This window comes from Dermacentor albipictus, chromosome 1 (genome assembly GCF_038994185.2).
Source record: "Dermacentor albipictus isolate Rhodes 1998 colony chromosome 1, USDA_Dalb.pri_finalv2, whole genome shotgun sequence".
Lineage (NCBI taxonomy): Eukaryota > Metazoa > Arthropoda > Arachnida > Ixodida > Ixodidae > Dermacentor > Dermacentor albipictus.
The window spans coordinates 71,899,614-71,915,851 of NC_091821.1; the positions used below are offsets into that span (position 1 = coordinate 71,899,614).

The following is a 16,238-nucleotide window of genomic DNA, read 5'->3' on the forward strand; positions in this document are numbered from 1 at the left end:
CCAATCCCACAAACTTGGAACGTTTCACCGCAGCAATGGCCAGGTTTCAGAAGGCATTTGTGGGGAACCAATTTTGTGTGGCCTGTGTTGTGTGTGACCACTTGTGCTTTTCAAGTGGCCTCACAACCATTACTGCACTGCAGGACATCGACCAATGCATGACTGCCTTGGCTGCGAAGCAGTGTGTGCCGTCGAGAGGTGAATTCTAAGTGCCAGGATTCACTAGTAAAAGGTGTCGTAGCGCGTTTAGCAACAATACATGGGTATGTGTGTCCCTTGGTGCCTCATCATCTTCCAAGACTCAAAACCGTGGAGGAGCGATTAGTCGTTGCTCGCCTTTCATTTATGTGCACACAGCGGTTGACACAGCAATGGACAGTTCGCCATTAAGGGGCCCACATACACACCTTCGCTGGTCATCCACCTTCACAGAGTGGAATGGCACTGAATTATTTTCTCCAATTTTGGGCTGCCAAGTTGGGGGTGTGGCACCTACACAAGTCTATATAGTATGCAAATTACAAAGGAAGAAAATGTTCTACGAATTTTATGATTTAACTACTACTGCTATCGATAACATAATCTGCACTTCTATCAACATGCTCAAGCATAAAGAGAATGTTGATTTAAATGCATGCGCATGCTTCTGCAAATAATGAACAAAATAAAAACATGGTGCAAGACTTCTGCAATTAAATACTCACTTGTTACACTCCAGACAAATACAATAAAAACAACTTCCATTACATGGAAAAAGAAAGGTAACTGACGGGTACATAAAACACTTTCTTGGCACATTGCAGAAATACACTAAATTTACAAGACTATGGCCCAGAGGTTGCAATTACTACAAGTTTTTCTTTATATCCATATTTATTGAAGGCGTGGGCCAATAACATAAGCCACCAGATTATACACAACTTGGTGTTTTCTGTTTATTTTTCTCCTAGTTAAAAGTGGTAATAAAGACTTTAGCAAGAGGTCTTTCCATGTCTTAAACATTAAAGGCACATAACCAAGTTAGAGTACCAGATTTTAACATTTGTTCTATTCCAGTCACTGAGAAAGTTACATGTGAAGACTGCACACCTATTGAAAACAGCAGAATGCCCAAGATCATGCATGCATCGATGCAGCCCAGATATCATGTACTACACCTGTGACCTCTGAGGTCATGCTCTGCTGGACGCACTACCATCTTTGCGAGTCGGAGGGTTGCACAGAGAGGGTACAACATACCGACAGATAACATTAACAGAGAATCGTGAAACGGTTGTCAATGAATACATCTGCAAAAAATAACATTGGCCAAAATGCATTTTATTTCCAGTCGAAATGCAATTCTCTATTATCAGTGATTAACTACTATTCAGCGTATATAATGAGGACATGTCATTGCGTGGTGTTTTCTTCATAGTAGTGCCAATTTTATTCTATGTTCTCGCTATTTTCAACAAATTTAAAACTTAGTAAATGTGATGCTCACGACATTTTGAAGCACTAACCAACCACGTTAATGCTTGATATAATTGCGTTTAGTGTTTTCTTAAAAACTGGTTTCAATTAATTTAATGTTGGTTCATGGTCCACATGACAATGTTCCATAATAGCATGTGCTCCTTATTTGTTATCCCTAGAATGGGAAGGGCCAGGGTGTGGTGCCAGAAAAAGCAGTGCTGACGGAACATTATATAGGCAACAAACAAGCTTTACGTGAGCCGCACATTTTACAAATGCGGTTCATTTATGCATCCTATTAGTGATATCTTCAGAACAAACAGATAACAGTAGCATGTGGCCTTTCTGCACTGAGACAGATGGTGAATATAAGGCAGTATTGGGTTGCTCCTTTTTTTATATAATGCGCTGAAATGTCACTTCACAGGCGTTCACACATTTCGTCATTGTAATGCATTGCGACAGGGAGATGAACCCAAGGCCTTGAGTGCAGTAGCAGGATGCCACAACTGCCAAATCACCATAGTTTAAATTAAATTCTGGGGTTTTACGTGCCCAAAGCCAAGATCTGATCCCAAGGCACAACATAGTGGAGGCCTCTGGATTAATTTTTGGCCACTTCAGTTTCTTTAACGAGCAACCTAAATATAAGCTCATGAGCATCTTTTCATTTCAGTAACATCGATATGCAGCCACTGCAGCCAGGATTGAACCAGCAATGTCCAGCTTAGCAGAACAACGCCATAGCCACTAAATTACTGTGGCGGGTCCACGGCGCCATAGTGTACTCTGACACAAGTGGAAAATTGACTTCAGGTATTGAAATTGGCACCTGTACTGGACTACTACATTTTATTCAAATTCTCATACAAATTTTTACCCAGTGACAACCAAGTTCTTTAAAATAGGCCCTCACTTCAGCATGAAAAGAAATTTCCCGGAATACGTTTAAATGCAGTATTCTCTTGAATGTACTAAGCACACCACAACCCTCCTCGTATCAAACAAAAAAGCCCGAGAAAGACAATTTTGCATGAACGCAAATAACATACTTAATTTTGAACGATGGTTGTTCTGTTGTGGCATTGGTGATGTACAGTCACTATCAGACTGGCACAATCATGGCACATTCCTAGTGGCCTAATTCAAACACAGGTGGTAAGGAACAAACATCGAAGGTTGGAAGGACGAGGCATAAAGCTAACAGTTTCAACCAGAAATCTACAGGACCATCCAAGTAAAAATTAAAAAGCACTTAAGTGTTTTGGTCAAGTATGACACAGGCTGCACCTCTCGTTGTGCTGCACCCTGTGCACACCACAGGCTCAACAGAACAGAAAGGCTTCTATTACGGGAAATTAAAGAAGAAGTTGCAACAGCTTCTTCAGGGGAGGCATGAAAGGCTCAAGTGTCAAATGAAAATGCAAGTGGCAAAAATGAGTGAGGCAATGGCTCTAAGGTGGTTAATGTAGCCAATAGTATCTGTCACGTCCGTAATTACTCTGAATGGCTTAATTTGTCATTCCGTCTAGAAGGAAATTACTTGATCATGCTTTCTATTATTGCGTAATCTATGAAATAGGGGGACACTCTCCCCTTTAGTCATTATGGGCATGAAGAAAAGTTCACGAGGGCTGCAATGTGGGCTTGTTAGTAATTCATCTTCAAGGGGAGTACGGTAGCACGATTAAAAGACCAGACAAAAGAAGACACATAGGGACACACACAGCGCTGTCCTTATGCCTTATGTCAGCGTGTCCTTATGTGTATTCTTTTGTCCAGTCTTTTAATCGCGCTACTGTACTCCCCTTGATAAAGAAAAGTTTTTAAATATGAGAAAATATGGTATTGATAGGCAGCATTATTCACGAATGCTTTACCATCTACCCACTAACAAAACTAAACACCCCTCTAACATATTTGCATATTATAAATGGCTCAGGTGTTGATGCTTCTCCTCCAGTTAAATTACATGCAAAGGCATGGCAGTTATTGTGAACCTTAACTAGCTGTGGATTAGCGGTGAGGTCCGCAAGGAAAAGAAAAATTAACAAAAGCAGTTTAGTAGTGCGGTTCGCTGGGCCAGGTTGTGCATGATGAACATCTAAGGGGTTCCAGCAAGTACGGATGCGAGCACAAGTAAAAAGAAACGGACAGCACAACGCTGGACTTACAACTGAAGTTTATTGGGAATACATTCCACAAATCTCCGCCACACATGTGTATACACCCAAGAACAATAACAAGGTTTATAGTCAAATAACAAAAGATACATAAATGTACAAAAGCCAAGTCGCACCCCTTCCCGGCAAGGGCAATGACACAGCCCTTGTCAGCCACAGCTATCAAAAGTGAGACCGGGTACCCGGTCTCACTTTTCGCACAATTGGCACAATACGTTTGTCCTGCAGCCTATGAATTACACTACTGTCAAACTTGGATAAAAAGATGTGACACAGTACAGGAGCAACCTTAGATCCAATGCAAATACCCTTTCTCTGAATGAAGACATCCTTGTTAAAGGACACCACAGTGGTTGACAAGTAAAACGTGAGAAGTTCCATAAAAGACTCAAGTGACAAAGTGCATGAATTCATGAAAGCTACCTCCCCTCTTGATCTAAGGTTGCTCCTGTACTGTGTCACATCTTTTTATACAAGTTTGACAGTAATGTAATTCACAGGCTGCAGGATAAACGTATTGTGCGAATTTTTAGGTATGTGGATGATTTTTTAGTGCTCTTAAGGTTAAATTCCGATGATGGTCTTGAATCAAATGCCAGAAGGATATTAAAGTGTTTCGAGGAGTCCTCCTGGGACCTCAGGTTCCCGTTCAAACTTTGCAAAGAAAACTCGATCAGATTTCTTGATTTGGAAATTATATTTAAATGTGAGAGTTGTGTGCTGGTGTTATTGCCCTAGATAGAAAAAAATCGCTCCTCCCGTACGAATCGTCCCACTACAAAATTAATAAAACGTGGCATAGTTTCCTTGTGCTTGACGAATGCTTTTAACAAGAGTTGCATCTACTCATTGCAGGAGAGTTTTGAAGCCCAGAAGGCAAGGTTAATGTCGGCAGGGTACCCGGTCTCACTTTTGATGGCTGTGGCTGAATCGGTGTTTAGAAAGTTGACAAAAAAGAAACCCCTGGAAACCGCGAACGACAATGAATCTTCAAAAAGAAAAAAAGGTAGTGATGCCGTATTTGCATGGCTTGTCTCCTAATCTTAAGAGGGTGGCCACTAGGAATGGCGTCACACAAATGTTTTCGGCGCCGAGCAAACTGGTTGGGTTGTGCAAAATCATCACAGCAGAGAAGAAAGATGCGACTAGTGGCTGTGGAAAAAATTTTTTTTACAAAAAGTGTGCCTCTTCGGTCGTATATCGCATACCTCACTCATGCGGACTGTCCTATATTAGCCAGAGAGGTCGTTGCATTAATGACTGCATGCCTGAGCATCACTATTTGCTACCTACAGGTACAGGAGGGAACTTGCCATTCCATTGCAAAAAGCATGATTGCCGACCAGTTTTTGATAGTGTATCAATTGTGGGTAGAGAACGCAGTAAACTAGAAAGGGAAATAAGCGAAGCGTTCCATATCAAAAAGATGGGAGCGCATACATGTGTGAGTGAAGCCTCGGTCCATATCAATGATAAAGAACTTCAATTTATAAATTTATCATGTTAATTCAAATGTTACTGCCCTTGTCGGGAAGGGGTGCGACTTGGCTTTTGTGCACATGTGTATCTTTTGTTTATATTTGACTATAAACCTTGTTATTGTTCTTGGGTGTATACGCATGCGTGGCGGAGATTTGTGGAATGTATTCCCAATAAACTTCAGTTGCAAGTCCAGCGTTGTCCTGTCCGTTTCTTTTTACTTGTGCCCGCGTCCGCACTTGCTGGAACCTCTTATATGTTAACAAAAGCAAGCATTTGAATTGAAAATTGCTTCTTTGAATCAACCTGTTGTGTCTTGTTTGCATAATAAGTAAAGTATACATCCTGCAGAACACATAAACAAAATTTTATTTTTAATGGGTAGAAATAACCAGGAAAAGTCTAATAGCTATAGCAGAAATAATCCCCTTTATAGACCTAATGTTAAACATACCAGATTTTTCATAGTTTGTAAGACATAAAACCCCCTAAAAAATGAAGGTCCCAATATTGCAATGGTTTACATTGTCCAAAATTTATATGATCAGTATTCTAGTTGTTCCCCAAGTATGTGATCATCTATTGACTTGTGTTATGTTTAATAACACAATCATGTGTAACAAGCAGTTTGTGTATGAGTGCATGCGTGTTAATTCCCATAGTACTAAGCGATGTCACAGTTATGCTGGCTGCACTATATTAGCCACACAGCTGAACTGCATTATAAGAAGTGGCATATAACTTCAACATATCTCATTTAAATCTAATACTTAAACATATACAGTGATATCAATGAAACAGTATCCCTAAAAGAGTCTACAAGAAGTGCAAGCCTGATGCCATGTATCAGAATCGCAGGCCATTGACAAAACAGCAAAGGTGTCTGTCCACGTGCTGCTCAGCTCGCTTGAGTACACCAGCCAAACAACAGGCAGACAATAAATATTTTCGCTTTTCCCTATGGAGGCTCCCTCAAATATTTCCAACTCACCTCTCACCTTTATTTTCAGTGCTAAAACAAACAAAAGTCATGATCCCTAGTACAAAACAGGTCTTCCTTCGCATACTGTTCCCGAGTGTACATTAGCTGCACAATGGCACTTCCCAAGTCATGAATGGCAGCTCATTGACATTTTTGACAAGTAAAAATCACCTATTCTGCCACAAAAATTCAGTAGCCTCTGCACTTTTGAGGCAGTCTATGCAGTCATTTTTAACCCTTTTTCTTCAATTTGCTCGTACATTAGAGAGAGATAATTGAAAGAAGGCAGAGAGGTCGGTCTGAGCTAAGGCGCTCTAGCCTGCTAGTCTGCACAGGGGGAGGGAGAACGGGGACATAATGTGATGAGGGATGATGATGACATAGCAAGAGGGATGCACAAAGGTGAAAGCAAGTTCAACACTCTGATGATAAACATTCACAAATGTCATCCATGAAGCCACAATCAGGTTTCGCCTCAAGTCTGTAGTCACCAATTTGAGTGAACTTAAAAATAGAGACATTAACATTTTAAAAATGTCCTGCCTAGATGAGTTTTTCGTTGTATATAACTGTATGTATCTTTAAACTAGCCTCTGGCTAAGGATCTACATAAAGAATGACAATTGTCAAAAATGTTGCAAAACCAATTAACAGTTAAACTAACCTATGGGTCAAAACTTGGAAATAAATTTTGATTGTGCAATCGACAACGGAAAAATAAAAATTTTAATTTTAGGAGATAGGCAGCAGTGCGTTTTAGGGATCATATCTGGGTGGATGATATTCCAATTGAGAGTGACAGAAGTGAAATTTGGAATGTCATGAAAAGCACACAGATAAGTGGCAGTCTCCGAGATGTGGAGTTAAGATTGTCATGAAGAGCACATAACAGAAAAATGGTGGCCTCGCAGCAATAGACTGGGTACCCAGAGAAGAACTCAAGGGCAGTTGAGTAAGAGATGGAGTGATGAGGAAGAACTTTGTAGGCACAGGTCAAAACTGAGTGACACAAGACCAATACTTTATTTGTATTTATGTGGGTTTGTCCAAGGCACGCAGGGGTGAAAAATGCAATACTGCCCATGCCACAGGGGCTTGCAGCCCCAACATGGGTACCAGGGTTACACTAAATACCCAAGAAGTAGCTGTAAATTTTCAGGTAAGACTTTCACCCTACCGTGAATTTATACAGGCTAATGATGAAATGAAGAGCTTATGCTCACAACTAGCCACAACACTTAAAGCAGTTGGGTTTAGTAGCCTGACCTATGCCTACATTATGCAGTAATCCAGGTATTTTTGATGCCGTACACTGCACACATGGATTAAGTATGTGGTACATACAGCACTAAATGACAAGACAAATGGCTCTACTCTGTACTATCGCAGCAACAGTTCATGGACACTAGCCACAACAAACATGTTATAGTGCCTTGAAAATAGGATGGCGCGTGCAACCATTACACTACATCTAAATTTAAAATCTCAGTCAAATTTTGAATATAAACATTAAAATGCAGCTCCATGAGCACACGTCGAGATGAAACAACAAAAAGCAGTTTTAATGCAGAAAGTGAAAGACAGTAAGAATTGCAAGTGCACTACTTAAGGAGTTGTTTTTCTGTGTAAGTGATCAGGTGATTAAAGACTAAACAAAAGACCGTTCAAGGTTACATACCCAGTGAAAAACACCGGAAGAAGGAAACAGTCAACTACATAATTTATGCGGTGAAGGAACTTCACCGAAACGTCACACGTATTCACCATTTAACGTGTGCGGTTAAGAAGAATAAATAATACCAACGCTAATTCGACACTGCGCAGCCAGTTCACGCATTTAAACGCTCGGGACAAAAACACAGCGAGATATATTGATAAAAAGAAACGGTTTGGACGGTTGATTCTGCCTAGATAAGTGAAAGCCGATACGTATATGGAAGCACAATCTGAGATTAGGATCTGCCGCCCGATTCGGCAAGAGGAAAAATCTAAAACGCATCAGCTAGAAATCGTATTTTAGAGAGAAATACAACATATGAAAAGCGGTTCACATTCGTGACCCTGAATGAACCCCGAACGAGAAACTCGTTTCCTGGGAGCGTTTTTCTTATTCAGAAGATAAGGAAAACGGAGCGTCGCAATGATACAGCGACATTTGCCCCTAAAAGCTGCAATTAAGTTTTTCCTCAACATGGTGAGGAAAAAATGTCACGGGCGCGTGCAAATCGCAGGTAGCTGATGAATTACTGAGCAGTTCCACACTTCCGCGACTGTCATGTTGAACTTGTGCGCCTTTACATCAGTTCCATTTCAGACCAATATCATTACGAGTCAAAGCGTTGCGGCTGCAGGCAACATAAAGAAAACCCTAAAACGACAACGAGAACGCCGAATGCGTTCTGCGCTGTCAGGTAGTTTGACACCATGCTTACCTCACGGTCTGCAGTTTTGTGAATCCTATAAAGGCGAGGTCCATATATATACTTGAATATAAAGCTTCCAGTCATTCTCATAACTCAGTAGCATGTAACTGAAGATGAAACAACCCCGTGCAACACGACAACACCACGACAAGGTGCACTCGGTGCACCGCGCACCTCACTCTGCCTCTGCCTTTTCGGCAAAGCGACTTGGAGGAGTAGCACTTTCTTTGAGCACTTACTAAGCGCTTTTTTACTACAAAATAATGTGCAAGTAAAATTTAATAAAATTTAAACAATTACAACCTGAGTATTATCAAAATAATTTTGTTTATTACGCAAACTTTCCATAAAAGCGTTTTTTTTTTTTAATGCACGTGTGTGTCACGTTTTCTCTAACTCCGTGCAGACATGGCGGCGTTTTCGTCGTCGTTGTCGCGTTCAGATACCTCCGACACTATAACTAAGCTAGCTGAAGAATATTGGGTACCCCACAACAAGTCCTCATGGAAGGAATACGACCCGAAGGTAATTGTGGACGTATATCAGAAAGAAATCATTGGATCTGGCTTTGCGATCCGCAAAGTCATGCTTCTGGAGTTCAGTCAGTACTTGGAGAACTACTTATGGTCACACTACGATCCTCAAAGTGCATCGACGGCGCACTTGATGTCCATCGTTGTCATGGTAAACGAAAAATTTCGGGAAAGAGTTCCAGCATGGCAAACGTTCATTGCAAGACCCGACCACTTTCCGGCTTTCTTTCGAAAAGTGATGGAAAGTTCTCTAGACGAGAACTTCAGGTTCTCTCTGCGAGAACAAACTGCACTACTGGTATTCCTGATCAATTGTTTTAACAGCATGGAAGTGAGCCTGATACGAGAGCAAATTCAGCGTTTGGTCTCGCTGTCAGCGTGGAGGACCTTGTTACCCGAGCGGAGAGAGCACGAGTTTAAGCGCTTTCCAAAGTTGAAGAAATTTTGGGCTTACGTCGAGAAAAACGACAAGAAACTTGATGAGCAAACGTACAAGGACCTTTTGTATGAGCGAGAGTTCCTTTCGCGGCTCATCGGCCGATTTTTCAAGTATTTGGAGTCTGTGCCATCAACAAAAGATGTTCCCGAGCTAGAAAAGCCGGCTCTGGAGGTTGTTCACTACTGTGAACGCTTCCTGGAGTTTATGATAGACCTCGAAGCCTTGCTTCCGTCGCGACGGTTTTTCAACACCATCATGGACAACTCTCACCTGGTCGTCAAGTGTCGACTGTCAGCACTGTCACAACGGAAAGAAGGCCGCCTCTTTGCGCAGCTGTTAGACAGACTCAAGTTCTACTCGAAGTTTGAAATCAGTGACCAGACAGGAGAAGAGCTCACGGACCATGACATGATGCAGATCCATTATGACAACATAACGGCACTGCAGAAGGCAGCGTTTAAAGACTTCCCCGATCTGCGGCGCTTTGCATTGTGCAATGTTGCCAATGTGGACACGCGAGAAAGGCTGCTGAAACACTTTGGTTCCCTTAAAGCTACAGACCTGCACAGGCTTGCTGCTTCACTATTTTTGGTGCCTCCACTGAGTTCAGAAAGTAATGTATCACCTTACAGTCATACCTTTCTTGAAGAACTACTAATTTCCAGACATGAAAAGCGCCAATCACAGTTAGAAAGCCTGAACGAGATGCCCTTGTATCCTACAGAATCGATAATATGGGATGAGAATGTTGTTCCATCAGAGTACTTTTCTGGAGAAGGCTGCCTGGCACTGCCAAAGCTCAACTTGCAGTTTCTTACGTTGCATGATTACTTGCTACGCAACTTTCACCTCTTTCGGCTTGAGTCCACATATGAGATAAGACAGGACATTGAAGACTCGGTCAGTCGCCTGAAACCCTGGAAAACCGAGGATGACAGTGTCATGTTTGGTGGCTGGGCAAGGATGGCACAGCCTATAGTGAATTTTGCTATTGTGGAAGTAGGCAAGCCAAATATCGGTGAGAAACAGCCTTCCAAGGTTCGTGCAGATGTCACTGTTCACCTTAATGTTCGCAGAGAAATAAAGGCAGAGTGGGAGGCTCTAAGGAAACATGACGTATGCTTCCTTATCACGGTGCGACCTGTCTGTCTACCAGGCACTCCTTACAACTACAAGGAGCCTTTTGTACCACAGGTAGGCCTAACTTATGTACGTGGCTGTGAAATTGAAGGCCTACTTGATCTGAATGGAAGGGTCATTGAAGAAGGACCGGAGCCAAAGCCCTTGTTGCCAGGTGATACAAGAACTTACCGAATGTGGATGGACTGCAATCAGTACAAGCTTGACATGGATCACAATGTGAAAGGTGGGGAAGACGTTTATGACACGTTCAACATACTGATGAGGAGGAAGCCAAAAGAAAACAACTTTAAGGCAGTTCTGGAAACCATCAGAGACTTGATGAACACAGAGTGTGTTGTACCAGATTGGTTGCATGACATCATACTTGGTTATGGTGACCCAGGTGCTGCACATTACTCAAAGATGAGCAATCAGATTCCAGTGTTAAACTTCAATGACACATTTCTCAACATGGACCACCTCCGGACAAGCTTCGAGGACAAATGTGACATATCTGTGGATGTTAATGATCCACGCTTACTTGTACCTCCTTTCAAAGTGACATTTTGTGATGTTCAACAGGAGCAACAGGCATCTCTAAAACAGACCTTGAAAAGCGGGAAGAGTGTCACAGTTACTGAGCAGCCACCAAAGAAAGAAAAAATTTTGGTCACACCGCACACCCCTATAAGTAGAGGGCCATATCCGAGTGGACGGACAAAGAAAAATGCTATTCCCTTTACTCCAACACAAATTGAAGCCATTCGTGCCGGTTTACAGCCAGGCCTTACTATTATTGTTGGCCCACCTGGAACAGGAAAGACAGACGTGGCTGTGCAGATCATTTCTAATTTGTACCATAATTTTCCAGAGCAGAGAACACTGTTGGTAACACATTCAAATCAAGCACTAAACCAGCTCTTTGAAAAAATTATGATGCTGGACATTGATGAGAGGCACTTGCTTCGTCTCGGCCATGGAGAAGAGGCACTCGAGACGGAGAAGGATTTCAGTCGTTATGGCAGAGTCAACTATGTATTGGCAAAACGGCTAGAGCTGCTTCAAGAAGTCAGCAAACTTCAGGACAGTCTTGGTGTGACTGGTGACGTCTCGTACACTTGTGAGACTGCTGGCTACTTTTATCTTTATCAGGCAAGTTCATTGAAATTAATTTTAGTGCTTGTACCTAATTTGTGAACTTAGCTGTGACTAAAGAGCAGGGCAATACATATCTAAAAGTGATGGTGTCAAGTGGCATGCTCATATGTGCTTATCTTTTTCGACTGACAAGATTTATCATGGTGTTCAAATGTGTTCTACTTTTTATCATCAAGCACAAATTTAGCCATATTGCTCTTCTTCGAAGCTAGTGATGCTTTCTTATGTAGCCGCATGTATACATTTTCCTCAATGAATCTAGTTAACGTTGTACCTCTGACACACAGGCTCTCCAGAGGTTTTTGGACTAGGGTATATCTACTGGGAAGCCATTCAGGCATGGTGACACATGACAAACAAGTATCTCCTCTGTGGTAGGGAGTCCCTTGTGGAAAGAGTTTTGCAACCTATTTTATGAGCCGAAAGGAGTAACCTCATGCACAGCTCTTCAACAACAAAAAACATCAAAACACACTGATGTTTTTTTTTTTTTTTTATCGCTTGCAAAAACACTTTTATACTTTGCAGTCATGCAGTGTGTTTAGCAGTGAGCTTTTATTGCAGCAATACACTAAAATCACTGTATCCATTGCTGCTACGTGGCTTGATATAGATCAAGCTTAGGCAGGGCAACATGATTTGCATTGTAATAGTTTTGTCTCTCTCTGTTCATGTGGGCAGTTGCACTTGCAGCATGTGTAGCTTGGACACATCAAATCTAGCATCGGCAGCACGCAAGCAGATAGCACTGCATAGTCTTGAGATTGGGGTACCGTGGCTCTGGAGTGGGCATCACACAAAGGGCTCGTCTAGCCTACGCCATCAGTGCATCTAAAAAACGGGTAGCTGGCAAACGCTACTAGGCTGTCACGCCAAGGCTAAGCAGGCCGATGCCATCGCCATGATTTTCATGACAAGAGTTGCTCGCTTGGTGAGGACATGGAGGACGATATATTGAGGGAATAGAACAGGTGGTTTATTAACATTGCTACAGAAGGATTTAAGCAGACATATTTACTAGTTAAACAATTATCATACTTGCAGGAGTACAGAGCACAGTGCATGTTAACTTGCAGCACACCGCTACATCATTATTCGTGATTCTGGGAGAACAAAAGCTACATCATTCTGGAAGCAGACCTGCTAGCATACAAGATGTATCTTGAATATTTTCCGTCTTCCCTAGATCACTATGCTAGGGAAATAGGTGATGTCATAATCAGCCAATACGCTGGTCTGTAGGCATTGCAAAGCTCCACCTTCGAGCAGAAGGAGGTTCACACAAAGCTAACGCGCCACCACTGAGACAACTGTGAAAAGGTTGAAGCGAGTGCACTAGACGCATTGTCACAGCACTTACATGGGAAGAGGTAAATGACACAGTGCACCAAACGGAAAGTCACTTCTCAAAATGCCCTACCACTCCTTGACTGGTTGACTGGTTTGGCATGGACTACAACACTTGGCTTCGGCAATTACCAGACTCTTGGATGCGGTAAGCTTGCTTAGCTTGCTGTACAGGCACGAACCCCTTTTACCACTCTGCGTGGCGAAAATTTTTTGCAGAAGTTCTGGGAAACACTCTGCCAATTAACTCGCACCTGAATGACATATAGGCCTTGGAAGATGAACTTCATAAGGATGTTGTGGGCAAGTCACTTGTGTAGAACAGGGATGCACCCTGCAGCAGGAGTACTGAACTTGTCAACATTTCAGTGCTCAAGCTGGCCCAGTGGAATGCTGTTTATGTCATTTCAATGATGTTGGTATCCACCCTCCGGCTAAGCATCAAACATAAGAATACCCACTGCAAGGTTGTGCACAAACCACCGCTCATTCTTTCTTAAGTTAATTTTAATATTATTATGAATAGAAAGTGACATTGAATATTTCAAATGCGAAAACACCCCTGTACTTAGCTTTAGGTGCACGTTAAAGAACCCCAGGTGGTCGAAATTTCCGGAGTCCTCCACTACGGCGTGCCTCATAATCAGAAAGTGGTTTTGGCACGTAAAACCCCACAATTTAATTTTTTTTTAACATTGAATATTTCACAAATGTGCGTATTATAATAAATAACTTTAGCTGGACATTCCCCGTCTGCTCCACTCAGACCTGGTATGCTTACAATTTCCGCACAGCTGCTCAGAGGAAACATAAATGTAAGTTCACATAATGCTCATGCTGGCAGCGGATTGCAGAATACTGCCCTTGCTCTACTCAGTCAATTCAGGGAAGCATGATGTTTCGTCCACCTGGATTTTTTGTCATTTTGCAGCCAAACTGACTGCACGTTGATCCCATCACTGGGAGATAAGAGTACCAAAAACACTGAATTCAGTGCAGTTGTCTGTGGTTCTTGAGTGCAAGAAATGTGAGCAACATACCGTGATTTATGTGCGGCTAAAACTGTCTAATGTTGTGAGAAGTCTTTAGAATATTATTTTTCCTTTTTAAAGTGAATAGCTTTCTTTGGCTCTTCTGCTCGTTTTTGTGGTCAGTGGTTGGTGGTCAGGCTTTCATTGTCAATACAAAGATGCCGATGGCTTGTGCTGTTGTGAGAGAACATTGGAGCATCTGAAGGCTTAGAGGTGGTGGTGGGGTGCTCAGGGAGGACAGCCCTCCTCATCTGCTGCCCTCTCCCTCTGTGATGGTTGCAGTAGAGGGCTTCGGCACTGCTTCAGATCTACTGCTTACCGACTCTTCGCTACGGAATTATGCTATAAAGGGTGCCTAAGTGTCCATAATGCAACAAATATATGCCTCCAATCACATCATTGATTCAATAGATCAAATAGCTTCGTAGAAGCTTGCCTATTTGCTTACTTTGCCAATCATCGTTGATGATTTCTGCAAAATGTTTTTTTATTTCATTTTGCATTGACCAGTTGAACATTCTTTTCAATGTTTTGTCAGTTTCTGCTTAATTAACAAGTAGTGGCATCATTTTTATTGCATCCAGAGTAAGAAAAATAGTTTACTTCATCAGGCTTTAAATTGCTTGTGTGTTGCAGGTGTCGCCTTAATAGAAAGGCCCTTCAGCAGTCTCTTTAAATCTATTTTGCCTATAATGAGAATTGTTAAAAAGAGCTTGTGACCAGTTATTGAGCCAAAGCATCAATGCAACAACTTTTCTGAACTGTGATAATGATACTTAATTTCTGAGAACTTTGTGTTCCTAATATCTGAACCAGCCTCATTGACAGCAATTTATTGACTTTATTCTATTGTCTTTTTCCCAATAGGTTTTGTCTCGGTGGGAGGAATTTCTTAGCAAAGTGAAATCGAGCACAACAGAGCCATCAACTCGGGACATTCAAGAACATTTTCCATTTACCAAGTTCTTCAGCAATGCACCACAACCTTTGTTTCATGGGCAGTCAGCTGGAGATGACATGGAGAAGGCAGAGAGCTGTTTCCGCTACATCAAAGACATTTTTGATCAGTTAGAAGAATTTCGAGCATTTGAGCTACTTCGCAGTGGCCTGGACAGGTCACGGTACCTCCTTGTCAAGGAGGCCAAGGTGATTGCCATGACATGCACCCACGCAGCACTGAAGCGTAGAGAGCTGGTTGACCTGGGCTTTAAGTATGACAACATCCTTATGGAAGAGTCTGCTCAAATTTTGGAGATTGAGACCTTCATCCCCCTGCTTCTACAGACACCACAGGATGGATACAATCGGCTCAAGCGGTGGATCATGATTGGAGACCATCATCAACTGCCTCCTGTGGTAAAGAACATGGCCTTCCAAAAGTACAGCAACATGGAACAGTCACTGTTTACAAGGTTTGTACGCTTGGGTGTGCCCGTGGTCCAGCTTGATGGTCAAGGTCGATCAAGGCCGAGCTTGTGCGACCTGTACAATTGGCGTTACCAGAACCTGGGGAACTTGCCACATGTTACAGAATGGCCAGAGTACCGAACTGGCAATGCAGGTTTCTGCTTCGACTATCAACTTGTCGATGTGGGAGACTTCAATGGAATAGGAGAATCTGAACCAAACCCTTACTTTTATCAGAACTTGGCAGAGGCAGAATATGTCGTGGCTGTGTTCATGTACATGCGGCTGTTGGGCTACCCTGCTGAACGGATCTCCATCTTGACCACATACAATGGACAGAAACATCTCATACGCGATGTTGTGCGCCAGCGTTGCCAAGACAATCCACTCATTGGCTGTCCCCTGAAGGTAAGGTATGCAAGCCAAATATTCGTAAAGGCTGGCTACATTGCAGTAATTTAATTGAGTGAAGGTAATATAACCTAGTATTTAACCGAAACATTTTTTTGAAGAACAACATCATCTTTCAACGTTTCTTTTTGTAGTCGACTACTTGACGCAGATACATCTTGCATAATTTCATAGCTTTTGTCATAGTTGCACTGCTACTTGCTGCTGTGGCTAAGTGACATTGTTGTCCTGCTGGTGAGCACAAGGTCGTGGTTTCAATTCCTGG

The 16,238-nt window shown here is 42.3% G+C and overlaps 2 protein-coding genes across 4 annotated transcripts in view; one reads left to right on the forward strand and one right to left on the reverse strand.

Moving 5' to 3' along the window:
- LOC135903938 (phosphatidylserine lipase ABHD16A) overlaps positions 1 to 8,742 on the reverse strand; it is a 113,336-nt gene extending 104,594 nt beyond the window's left edge. For 2 of the 3 annotated variants that reach the window (XM_065434413.2, XM_065434414.1), the window contains exon 1: positions 8,535 to 8,742. In XM_065434413.2, coding sequence (XP_065290485.1) covers positions 8,535 to 8,615 — 81 coding nt within the window. In that variant the 5' untranslated portion in view covers positions 8,616 to 8,742. The remainder of the gene's footprint in view (positions 1 to 8,534) is intronic. The other variant, XM_065434412.1, reaches the window with a different exon arrangement.
- A 174-nt stretch (positions 8,743 to 8,916) lies between these two features.
- Positions 8,917 to 16,238, forward strand: part of LOC135903940 (RNA helicase aquarius) — a 32,298-nt gene continuing 24,976 nt past the window's right edge. The window contains exons 1-2 of the mRNA XM_065434415.1: positions 8,917 to 11,771; positions 15,023 to 15,970. Of these exons, the coding sequence (XP_065290487.1) occupies positions 8,934 to 11,771; positions 15,023 to 15,970 (3,786 nt within the window). The 5' untranslated portion in view covers positions 8,917 to 8,933. The remainder of the gene's footprint in view (positions 11,772 to 15,022; positions 15,971 to 16,238) is intronic.